This window comes from Mustela nivalis (assembly GCF_964662115.1).
Source record: "Mustela nivalis genome assembly, chromosome: 2".
In the NCBI taxonomy this organism is placed as follows: domain Eukaryota; kingdom Metazoa; phylum Chordata; class Mammalia; order Carnivora; family Mustelidae; genus Mustela; species Mustela nivalis.
The window spans coordinates 97,443,451-97,456,085 of NC_139021.1; the positions used below are offsets into that span (position 1 = coordinate 97,443,451).

The 12,635-nt window shown below is 41.9% G+C and overlaps 1 protein-coding gene across 1 annotated transcript in view; it reads right to left on the reverse strand.

Moving 5' to 3' along the window:
- PCNX2 (pecanex 2) overlaps positions 1-12,635 on the reverse strand; it is a 285,897-nt gene that overhangs the window by 246,853 nt on the left and 26,409 nt on the right. The window contains exons 2-5 of the mRNA XM_082718946.1: positions 10,472-10,677; positions 9,758-9,878; positions 9,020-9,056; positions 596-1,894 (exon numbers count right to left, since the gene is read on the reverse strand). Coding sequence (XP_082575072.1) covers positions 596-1,894; positions 9,020-9,056; positions 9,758-9,878; positions 10,472-10,677 — 1,663 coding nt within the window. The remainder of the gene's footprint in view (positions 1-595; positions 1,895-9,019; positions 9,057-9,757; positions 9,879-10,471; positions 10,678-12,635) is intronic.

The window sequence follows — 12,635 nt, forward strand, 5'->3', positions numbered from 1 at the left end:
CTGAAAGTGAAAGGCGGTGCTGTGGCTAATTGTGGTGGCAAAACGGGGTACATGAGGACCCTCGGGGGCAAACCACAACGGACAGTCATTCCTGTTAATACACGTGAAGTGCTCAGGGCAGTGCCTGGAGTACACTGAGGGCTGCATGTTTATTATAACTATGTTGACAAGTCGGGATGATTGCAGAGTTCTGCATACAATGATCTTAAAATGGAATTCAACAGGAAAGTGGGTTCAGCTCATAGAACTGTGCTTTACAATCAGCTCTCCCAGCCTGCATCTGCTCCATAAAGGGAGAGGACTCTTCGGTGAGTTCTTGTCACGGTGATAAAATATAATTGCTCATTTCCTTAGAAATAAATATTGTTACCTTCTAGGGAAGCCAAACATTCATTACTCTGCCTTAAATTTCCTGCTAGAGTAAGCGAGTGTTAATACAGGCTCAACCCACAGCTTCGTATTGGCCCATCTGGCAATTACCAATAGTATCACCAAGCAGCAAGGACCCGATACTTGCAAAACCAAATCACAGAAGCTCGTGGAGTAGGGATCGCCTTCTCGGTGTCATCAGGACCGAGCTGATGTGGCACCGTACCTCCAACAAGCCCACTGTCTTGGATCTGCTCTCCTGGGTCATTCCTCTGGCCAGACGCCGTCAGCTTGGAAGTATTGATTGACTCTAATAGGGACACAAATTCCAGGAAGTTGGATTCATTCGGAATCTGTCCTTCCTTAGCCTCTAGGTCAGATTTAGAAGTTGGCATTGTCTTTTCTTTATCGTTGACCACTTCTGTGGAACTTTTGCTCAGGAAAACATCTGTCCCACTGTCCACACTGAGAACCCGGGTGTGTCTCTTTTCATGGCTAGTTTTACAAGATGATGGGTCAAGGTTAGCCTGGCCTTCCTCTGCCCCCTCGGACACGGGGACCTCGTGAGGTGCGAAGAGGGGGTTTGTTTCACAGCGGTCTCCCGGAGAAGGACTGCCATCCTTGGTGGCATTTCCGCCCTCCCCAGATTCATAGCCAGAACACTGATTGGATGACGCCTCCACCATCAGTCTCTCTGGGGTCCTGTCGCTGCCGTTGTTTTCGGGACACTTAGCACCTCCTCCCCGGTCCTCAGAGAGCTCCAGGGTGATGACAGGAATTCTCATCTGCTCCGTGTTGGGAGGACTGGCCACCCCTGGGGTGGCCGGCTCTGCATCAGACTTCAAACCAGCTCCCTCGGTGCCGATCACCTTCAGGTGGAGCGAGCTCTCCAGGTCCGTCATGGAGTTCGGGGTGCTGCTCATGGTGATGACGATTTTAATGGGTTCATGCAGACTCAGTGGGTCTCCAGGTTGAGAAGTATCAATAAGAGTGACAGCTACCTCGCTGTCCGAGCAGTCCGCTTCCTGAGTCCGGGGAGGGTCCCCATGCCTGGTGGCATCCGGCGGCAGGCGTGCAGCTCTGGCGATCACCGTGTCGCACTGGGGGCAGCTGCTGCTCAGGCTGTCTGCAGGTGACTGGCTTTGCAACTGTTCCTGTAAGGAGCCCTGGGCATAAATCACAGGTTCTGGACTCAGGACTGAATTCTCACTGCCCCAAGGCTGGAAGGAAACATCCGTTTCTAGTAAGTCGTACTGAGACAAGGACAGGTGTGGCAACTTCTTCAAGGCTTCCTTCTCCACTAAGCCACCCTCGGATCTATGGCGGAAAGGGGGCTGCCCCCTGCCTCCTCTCTCCTTCACTCTATCACTGACTCGTGTTTCTGCCACAGCTGGCCTCCTGGGTCCTGCAGGCGTGGTCATGGGGTCCGGGCCGCGTTCTTTAGAAACAGCTGAGCTTTCCATTTTAATGCCAGGTGAGGTAGATGACACTGGTGCCACCGCGTGGTCTTCGGAGAGAACGACACCTGAAACGAACAGCAGGAACTTTCTTAGCTGTGGAGATGGATGACTAATGTCCCTGCACAAGGCCTCCTGATAAGGAAGCTAAGAGCCGTGCCGGCAACCAGTGTGACTGGATGCTTATTTTTAAAATATCACCTCTACTGTGAAATTGTTCTTAAAATCTCTTCATTTAAAGTAATAATTCAGGCTTTTAGATTTTGCTTTTTTGTAGCCTTGGGAGGCAGACCGGTTTCAACACTGTTTGGGACACCCTATCAGAGGGGTCCTGGCTCTGCTACTTACTGGCCACGTTACCTTGGGCAAATCACCTAATCCCTCTAAACCAAGATCCTCAACTGCGGAGCTACTGACATTTTGGACCAGAGGAAACTTTGCTGTGGGGGCTGTCCCACGCATTGTAGGAAGGTTGGCAGCACCCTGACTTCTACCTGCTTGATACCAGTAGCAACTCTGTTCTCAATTTTGACAATGGAAAACGCCTTCAGAAATTATCAAACATTCCCTAGGGAGAAACCTTCCCCCTGCTCTGACTTTCAACCTCCTATTGGTAAAAAAGGAATAATTATCCCAACCTCTTAAGGCTGCCACAAGGATCTATAAGGAAAGACATGGGAAGCACCAGGCCAAGGGCTTAGTCATGGGCTTGCTGGGGCCTTGATTTGAGGAAAATAATAACCTTACATTTCCGATGTGACATATATTTTCACAATATTTCTAAATGGTATCTGCAACAATACATACTTATAATGGTGGCCGAAAGTGAGCTTTGTCCTCCCAGCTTCCTTGTATCTGTGAAGGACCCTATCATTCATTCTCTAAGTCTCTTAAGCTTGAAATCATGGGATAATCTTTTGGATGTTCTTTCTTGCCTGGCTTTATGGTCATTCAATTAATAAATACCCTCAGTTTTCCTTCCCTTCTATCATGAGGACTATTCTCTAGAGGCCCAAGGAGGCCCAGAGTGGGCAGGAATAACACTTACTCTCCTCTGCCTCCAGGCGCACATTGGTAGAAAGAATTGAGCACAAACTCTGGGCTTAGCTCTCCCAGCTGGAATGTTCTTTCTCCTCGTCACTGAAGGCCCCACTCAAGGCTTTTCTCTTACCTGTCCTTTAACATATAACTTCCCCCTAAACCACAAATAATCTTTCTTCCAAACTCCTTAAGCAATTATTATCTATAGAACTAAACTTTACTTACCATAGACTTTTTTTTTCCTTTTTTTTTAAATGTTTTATTTTTTATAAACATAGATTTTTATCCCCAGGGGTACAGGTCTGTGAATCGCCAGGTTTACACACTTCACAGCACTCACCAAAGCTCATACCCTCCCCAATGTCCATAACCCCACCCCCCTTCTCCTAATCCCCCTTCCCCCAGCAACCCTCAGTTTGTTTTGTGAGATTAAGAGTCACTTATGGTTTGTCTCCCTCCCAAAGATATCACCTCACACCAGTCAGAATGGCTAAAATCAACTTACCATAGACTTTTTAAACTATAGCTTAATCTTATACATTAAAATTATCCTCATAACTGGATCGTACAGAGTTCTAGAAGAACAACCATAGTTCATATTCATTGAATCCTCCAAAGAAACAAGTTTATTATCATATCCACACTCAAGAATGTTAGCTAATGGTAACAGTGAGACTTATTTCACTTTGTAGCAACCTTACGCAGGTTATCCTACTACACAGAGTAGACACCTTTTCATGGAAATAGAAGAAAAGAAGGGTCAAGAAACTTGTCCAAGTTCACCAGCTACTGATGGAGCTGAGACTAGAGCTCAGACCCTCTGGGTCCTGATCTGACCCTCCTTTAGTCCTTCACACGGCCTGTGTGTGTGTGTCTGTGTGTGTGTGTGTGTATGCCTCCTTTACTTTGCCATTCAGATCTCAACCTGAATACTGTTTCATCAAAGGGGCTTTCCTTGACTGCCCAACATCAAGCGCATTTGTTGAAAGTACTGCATGACAAATCCAAACCACCAGGCAGGGCCTCAGGAACAAGGTGTTGGGTTGTATCTATAGAACACATTCATAATGGATTTTTATTGCCTCATTACCTCCCACACTACACAACTGAGATTGTACAGATTAATAAGCCAAGACATCTCCTGACGTACAAGATGAGATGAAAGATCACCTAGGTTTTAAAACAAATAAGGATTTAATGCAAAGACCCTGTGATGGAAACTCACTTGACATGTTTAAGGAAGAGAGAGAAAGTACATGGAGCTGGAGTAGAAAAAACAAAGGGAGAATGAGACTTGCAAGAGAGATCAGCAAGGCCGGCAGGGTCCATGTATAAGCCAAAGTGTGCAGCTTGGATTTTATGCTAAGAATAATGTGAACCTGGATGCCTGGGTGGCTCAGTGGGTTAAGCCTCTACCTTCGGCTCAGGTCATGATCTCAGCGTCCTGGGATCGAGCCCTGCATCAGGCTCTCTGCTTGGCGGGAAGCCTGCCTCTCTGCCTACTTGTGATCTCTGTATGTCAAATAAATAAATAAAATCTTAAAAAAAAAAAAGAAGAATGTGAAACCAGCAGAAGTTTTTCAAAGGGGCACATGATCTGAACTAGGTTGTTAAATAGAACCTGTATGAGGGATAGACTGTGCAGAAGTATGAGAAAATTTGAAGAAGAGAAGAGTACTATAAGACCTTCATAAAGGAAAAAAAAAATGGAAGGAGAAAGACCAGAGAAGAGGCTGTTGCAGTTGATGAATAATGGTGTTTTGGACTAGGGCAGTGGGGGTGGACATGGAGAGAAACAGATAAATTTGAAATACGTTTTGGAGTAAAATTGGCAAGACTTGTCAATAGATTAAAGCTACAAGTAGCGAGGAAAAGACAAACCAAGGAAAACCCCTTGATTCTAAAGCTTTGATAATGGGATTGGTGATGGGACTGTCCATTGAAAAGGAGAACACCAGAGGAAGTACAGATTTAGAGACAGCAATTAGGAGATCAAGTGGTGATCCATTTAATATAATTGTTAGAAAACTCATCCAGGAGGAAATAGGTGAAAGCATCCGGCTGCATGAGACTGATGTCCAGATAGAGCTCCAAACTGGAAAAGCAGATTTACTCACCATCATCACATAGACGGTATTTAAAGCTAGATATAAGATCACCAAAGGAGATCTGGCATCTGGAGAAGAGAAAGGGGTCCAACACCAAGACCAAGGATACTCCAGCCTTTACATGTGAAACAGCATGTGAAACAGGAGGATTAATCAAAGGTCACTGACAGGGAAGCCAATCAGGAAAATTGGAAAAGCCAAGAGAAGATAGTTGGTCAACTACACCGTATTGCATATACATGAATAAAGTCATAGTGTGGCTCATAAGTGGGTCTTTTGTGAATACATTAGCATGTCATACCTCAATACCCTACATAAAAATGGCCATAATGAATTTCCTACCTGGAAAACTAAGAAAAATAGGTGGCCTAAAATGACCACTGAGATATCGCTTAGCAATGAAATCCACCCAGATATAGTCATTTGTTTTCTATCCTTAACACTTGAACTGTAAAAACATACCATGTTACTAAGCAATATTTGTCAAGAAAGACACTATAACAAAACTATATGATTATGTCACTAGACGCAGAAAACCCTCTGACAAAATCCAGTACCCTCTCATGACAAAAACATTCAACAACCTGAGATGGAAGAGAACTTCCTCAACCTGATACAGGCTAAATACTCGAAACTAACATCATATGTAATGGTAAAAGACTGAATATTTATCCCATAAGATAAGAAATAGGCAACAATGTCCACTCTCACAACATCCAATAAACATTGTACTGGAAATTGTACACAGGGCAATTAGTCAAGAAAAATAAATACAAAGCAACTAGATTGGAAAGGGAAAAGCCAAAGATTTCTATTAACAGGTGATATCACTCTGTCCATAGGAAATCCTAAGGACTCCACTAAAAAACTTAGAACTAATAAACATTCAGGAAGTTTGTACAATATAAAAACCAGTGTGCAAAAATCAATTCAATTTCCATACACTAGTGATAGACAAGCTAAAACAAAATTAAGAAAACAACCCCAGTTATAACAGCATCTAAAAAAATACTTAGGAATGAATTTAACAAGAGTACAAAACCTATGCACTGAAGACTACAAAATATCGTCAAAAGAATTCAAAGTTCCAAATAAATGTTAAGACATCCCAAATCCATGGACTGGAAAATGTACTGCTGTTAAGATGCCAATTCTTCAAATTTTTCTAAAGGTTTAATACAATCTTTATAATATCCCAGTTTTTTTTTTTTTTTTTAAGAAATTGATGTACAGGGCAATGTACAAGACGCAGGATAGCCAAAATGCGTTAGAGGAGTCACAGTTCCCGATTTTAAAACTTATTACATAGCAACGGCAATCAAGCTGGTATGATGAGAGCATAATCGTAGATATAGAGACCAAAAGAACAGAACTGAAAGTCCAAAAATAAACCGTCATTGTCATTATGGTCAATTGATTTTCAATAGTGTGCCAGGACAAGGTTAATGGCGGGGAGGAGGGAAATAGTCTGTTCAGTAAATGATCCTAAAACAACTGGTAAACTTTATGCAAAAGAAATAAGTCAAACCCCAACTTCACATCATACACAAAAATTAACTCAAAATGAATCATAGACCTGACCAAAAGAATTAACCCTATAAAACCCTTAAAATAAAACATAGGAATAAATCTTTACGGCCTCAGATTCAGCAATGGTTTCTTATACATGACACCAAAAGCCCAAGTAACAACAATAACAAAAACAATAAAGTGGACTTCATGAAAACTAAAAACTTTTGTAATTTAAAGGACCCCAGAAACAAAGTTACAAGAAAACCCAGAGTGGGGAAAATATTTGCAAATCTATCTGATGAGGGACTTGTATCTAAAATATATAAAGAACTCTTACAATTCACCAATAAAAAGAACCTGATTAAAAACAGGACAAAAGACTAGAATAGGTATTACTCTAAAGATAATGATGATCATGGAACATCAATGTCATTGGTCATTAAAAAAATGACTAATTTCATGCAAATCAGGGGCTTCTGGGTGGCTCAGTTGGTTAAGCATCTGCCTTTGGCTCGGGTCATGATCCCACAGTCCCAGGATCGAGCCCCGCATTGGGCTCTCTGCTCAGCGGGGAGCCTGTTTCTCCTCTCCCTCTGCCTGCCTCTCTGTCTACTTGTGCTCTCTTTCTCTGTCAAAGAAATAAAATCTTTTAAAAATAATAATAGTAATTTCAAACCAATCAAAGCCACAGTGAGATACCATTTCATACCCACTAGAATGGTTATATTTGAACACATAGTCAATAACAAGTAGCATCAAAAACATGGAGAAATTGTGACCTTCATGTATTGATGATGGGCATGTAAAAGGGCACACCTGCCTTCTAAAAGTGGTAGATCCCCGAATGGTGAAACACAGGTACTACACGATCTAGCAATGCCATTCTTAGGTATATATCCAAGAAAATGAAAATATACATCCGCACAAAATCTTACAATGAATGTTCAGTGAAGCATTACTTATAATAGCAAAAAAAGTGCAGAGGACTCCAAGTTCATCAACTGATGAACAGATAAATAAAACATGGTATAGCCCTTTAATGGGATATTAATTGTCAATAAAGTGAAAGGAAGCACCGATGCAAGCTACAACACAGATTGTGCTAATTGAGGGGAGCCAGTCACAAGGGATCACACATTATATGAAGTGTTCAGAATGGGTAAATCCATAGAGACAGAAAGTACAATAGTGGTTGCCTGGGGCTGGAGAAGACGGGGAGATTGAGGAGAATGGCTAAGCAGTGTGGGATTTCTTTTCAAGGTAACGGAAATATTCTGAATTTGACGATGTGAGGGATACACAACTCAGTGAATATACTAAAACCGTTGAGTTATAATCTTTGAATGGGTGACTGGTATGGCATCTGTGTTATAACTCAAGAGACCTGGTTAAAAAAGAACGCCATTGTGCCTATTACAAAACTGGCCTAAGGAAAAGAAAATTGCTCTCGTGCAGTGTTGTTGAGAAAACACTGGACTTGGCAGACAGTTGTGGCTCTAAATGTCACCCGTACAGTTGACTCGGTATGACTCAGAATGAAATGAAACATGCCAAGTCTCGACTGTAATTCCTAGCACAAGGAAGGGAAGAAGGGATTGTTTCAGTTGGAATGGTGGAGTCAAAAGCCCAGAACAGTGAAAGGATGCAGAGTAATGCTGTTAATAGCTGGAGCTGGAGTAAGTAGTGGAATATGACAAAACAATGCGAGTGTGTGTGTGTAAATGGACATAAAAAACATTGTTATGGAACTTTGTGTGTAACTAACATATCTGAAACCTAACTAAAGCTCACTTCTTCTTTTGGTAGTACTAATATAGAAAAAAGAACTTGAACAAACCTTTACACATTATCGTGGAATGCTGAGTAATGACAAAAGGAGCATCATTTAAGTTTTCAGATCCAAGTGCTAATTTCAGCTGTTTTCCTGAAGATAAAATTTTATGCTACTTTCAAAACTTAAGAGCATAAATTTCTCTTAGTAGGATTGCTAGAAGAAAATAAAAATGCAGAGAATGGACCTCTAAACACTTCTAAACACTGTTTTCTGAGTCTTCTGAAGGCAATCCAAAGATAATAAAATGAAATCTCTGTGAAAAAGGAAAATAAAAATCTCAGGGCTTAAAAGAACATTTCCAGAAACAAAATTTGTAGCTTGAAGGAAATGCAGTATACAAATGCAATAACATTTCTTCTGTCATTTTTCAATGTAAGTACCACAATAAAAAGTCTACGTCAATAGTAAATTAGTTCTACTTTTTATCTGCTATTCTGAGCCATATGAAATAAGCACACACTGGAGAAAGGACAATAACCGAGGATCTGAAAAAACATTATAATCGAAACGTAGACGTGATGTGAGAAGTAATTATAGTTAAGAGTGGAAGAAATGAAGTTGAAATACAACCATGCAGTCTTAGGCATGGTTCTTATTTTAAATTAATTCCCTGACGTTCTGTTTTTCAGAAGTTCTTTTTCACGTCACTGAAGATAATGCTGTGATCAATTATTAAATGGTGACAATAAATACTCTACCTTGGAGATCTTCCACTGTTTCCTGCGCCGGCAACTCCTAAAAAAATGGAAAAAACAAAAATCAATAGGAGACTCAGCTCAGTGCCCATTTCTAGGCAGTCAGCAGACACGGAGCGGCAGTGGCTGGTTTTCCAAACGGCAAGTGGGGAAGAGACGATACACTGTCCTCTCTGAGTCAGCTTCTCATCAGACGGAGAGCAAAACCGAATACAAAATACAGGTTAAGTGCAGATCTCTCAACAAGACCACTGCACTGTGATAAAAGGAGTTTGATAATTAAGGAGGTAAAAAGGAGAGAGAAGAATGTACAACTCTGTATGACGTGAATAAAGCCCTGTAAGTTTCATCCAGAGCAAAGGGGTTTATTGACTTCCCAAGAGACAGGTGCGATTTACTGCAGAGTGGCACAGCTGCTCCCAGGGGAAGACAGCGAAAGACAGGCAGGAGAGGAGGAAAGAAGTCAAGGTCGGCTGATCGGCTTTTCAGGACAGAGCCACAGGCCCGGCAGGGTAGGGCAGCCAGCAGACCAGCCCAGGTGTGGTGTGTCCAGCACCTGCCAAGTGTTCATTTCATGGCCAAGGGCTCCCCTGACGTCACTTCTGCACTCTGAGATGTGGCACACTACCAGCACGAGGGCAGTATCCACAACTAGAATTTCTATCTTTGCACACTCCCATTCTAGGCAGGATCAACACTGTGCAACAAGAACAGCAAGAAACGGAAAAATCAGACACTGACCAGTGGCCCAGAGGAGTGGTGAGAGTTTATGTTTTGGCCCCTGGAGCTGCAGCGAAGCGGAGGCGTGGAGAGGCTGGGAAGAGCTTCCTCCTTTTTGCCGTTGTTAATCTGCCTGTTATTGCTAAAGCACAGAGAAGCAGAGCAGTGATGTTATCAAAGTGAACTAGGACTTTACATTGTCCCAAACCAACTCCTTTCCCTAGATTCTATTTTGTAATATTCACTGTATTCAAATGCTGTTTGTAAGGGAGAATAATGGATCTTCTTTTAAAATAAGATGTGCTTTCTAAAGGAACTGTCAGAAATAAGGGCAAGAATAGTGACAATGACATTCAAGAATTACTTGATTTTTCAGCTCTGGGCAGTGTATTACTTCAATATCAACAAACACACATATTCTTTTTGAAACTACTCTGGCATGCACTAAGCACTTAGATGACAAGATAAAAATGCTGGAGTAAAATATTTTGCTGTGTTAAGCCTAATGCAAGTGAATTCCAGAGCACGGTATAAGGTCACATTAATAGTTAAACCATCTTGATTATCAATATCAATTTTATGCTTAAGTGTATGCTCCAAGAGAAGAAAAGTGTACATATTTGTGTCTGTCCATATTGGTGTATTTTTATAAACAACTGGTAAATGAAAAAAATATTTTTTTAACCAAAACTAAAACATTTAAATTATGAACCAACACATGAATAGAAAGGCTACCTTGGAATTTTGTGATTGGTTATATGTTCCTTGTTGGCCTCTTTGTCTTTATTTGGCTTTTCTTTCTTTCTAGAGGGCTTCTGCTGAATTACTTCTCCTTTATCGAACATGAGGTGTAGGCGGTAACTGACCAGTTTGATGATTGTGAAGAATACAGTCACTGAACTGCAGTAAAAAAACGCAGTGATAGCATTTGGAGGAAAAGCCTAAAGAGGAGAAAAGAAAGAAAAAATTCATGCATTTGCAGGATGTTCTTTTGTATTAAATCTGAAAGCACTGTCAGACTATTCACTGAATACAAACTGGGCCAGATCTCAAATTTTATTGGCTTTACAAGTTTTCCTGGTTGTGATGCCCAAGGAGAAAGAGCTGCTATCTTTTTAGGTTTTTTTAAAAATCTTTGTTTCTCAGGTTCTGGTACGAGTTGTGTGGATGCCCAACATTTCGTTTGCAGGCAGGAGTCCCACAGAAAAAAGGGTGTTTTACACTCAGCCTTCCCATGTCCTATGAGTTCTTTCCCGAGCCTGGTCTGGCTTTCCTGCACGTCTGCTTGTAGCAAAGCCAGAAGAAAGGCCTTTGAGATGTTGTTTCCTTCAACAAAGCACAAAAAGTCTTGTTGAGAACAGAGGGAAGAAGGAAGGAGAAAGGTTAATGTAACGTCTCCCCCCTTCCTTCCTTCCTCCCTTCCTTCCTTTTCTGCTCTCCTGTAGGCTAACACTATCAGGACATGTATTTCCCTAGTGGTTTAATGCAGGCAAGGAGCCACAAAATGGCACACCGGGGGCGCCTGGGTGGCTCAGTGGGTTAAAGCCTTTGCCTTCGACTCGGGTCGTGATCCCAGGGTCCTGGGATCAAGCCCCACATCGGGCTCTCTGCTCGGCGGGGAGCCTGCTTCCTCCTCTCTCTGCCTGCCTCTCTGACTACTTGTGATCTCTGTCTGTCAAATAAATAAAAAACTTTAAAAAAATGGCACATTGCTTCCAAAAGGAAGATAGTTACATTAGTGTAAAAGGATCTGAGCGTAGAGATCATGGTAAAGTTCAGTTCAGTTCTGTCCAATCCCCTCAGGAAACAAAAATAATCACTAGGATCCAAGCAACTGTCCCATTCTGCAGGCTCCCCCACATAGCATCCTAATTCTCTCCCAGGACCATGGAGAACCGCAGGTTCTTTACTTCTTCCTAAACTAAATTCTTATCTTTGGAGATTGAAATAGATCCCAGTGTCTCAAGGTAATATGAGGGACAGCCTCAATAAAAAGCAAGACGCTTTTATCAATGCACCTCACTAAAGGATCTCAAGAAATCATCCAGTGATAAGTGTAGTCTCTCCTTCAACCTGAACCTGATGGGCCTGTGGACAACATGGCCCAACCCACCGTGGTCCCACAACAGTCCATCATCTAGGTAAGACTGTTCCATAAACAACATGGCCACACAAAAAGAATAAAGAAAAAGGAAAACTACACTGACTTGCTTTTACTTCACGGGAAAAAGGTCCACAAATAAATATAAATTAATAAATAACTGAATGAGAGATTAAGTAAAACAAATTAGATAGATGATGATAATAGATAATGAGCAAGAGAGAGAAATAAAGTCAGGTTCCCTATCTGGAAGTAGATAAGTTTCCCATTTACACACAGACCTCCTGAGGAGAAGCTGGAATGAACTTTGAGGAATACAGAGAAAAATTAAAAGAGAAAGAGAGACAGGGGCCACCAGTAGTCCCCAGCACTTATTCTTAGCATGTCTATATATTTCAGGTCTAAAAAATTCAGGCTAAAGCTAGAGAGTGAGTTTGAAGAAACTGGTAAAGGAAGACTAAAACGCAGCAAATGTCCTGAGACTAGATTAGCATCCTGTCAGACACAAATTATATTCAAAGTTGTTTAAATTATAATGTAACATGGGCTTCATAGTACTCTGGTTAGTGGGCCACAGAGAGAATTTGTGCTCACTAAACACGGGGCCCCTGCATTTTCCAGCTTCCTTTGCTGTCAGGCTAGGGTCATGTGACTACTTTTGGCCCATGGACGATGAGGAGAAGCGGCTGGCGTTGCATCAAAGCCTGGACAGTTATGAGCTAGGGCTTCCTCCATCTCATGCTTCTCTTTAGTTGGCAATCTCAGAGGCCACGTTTCTAAGACATTTCATCTGCAAGA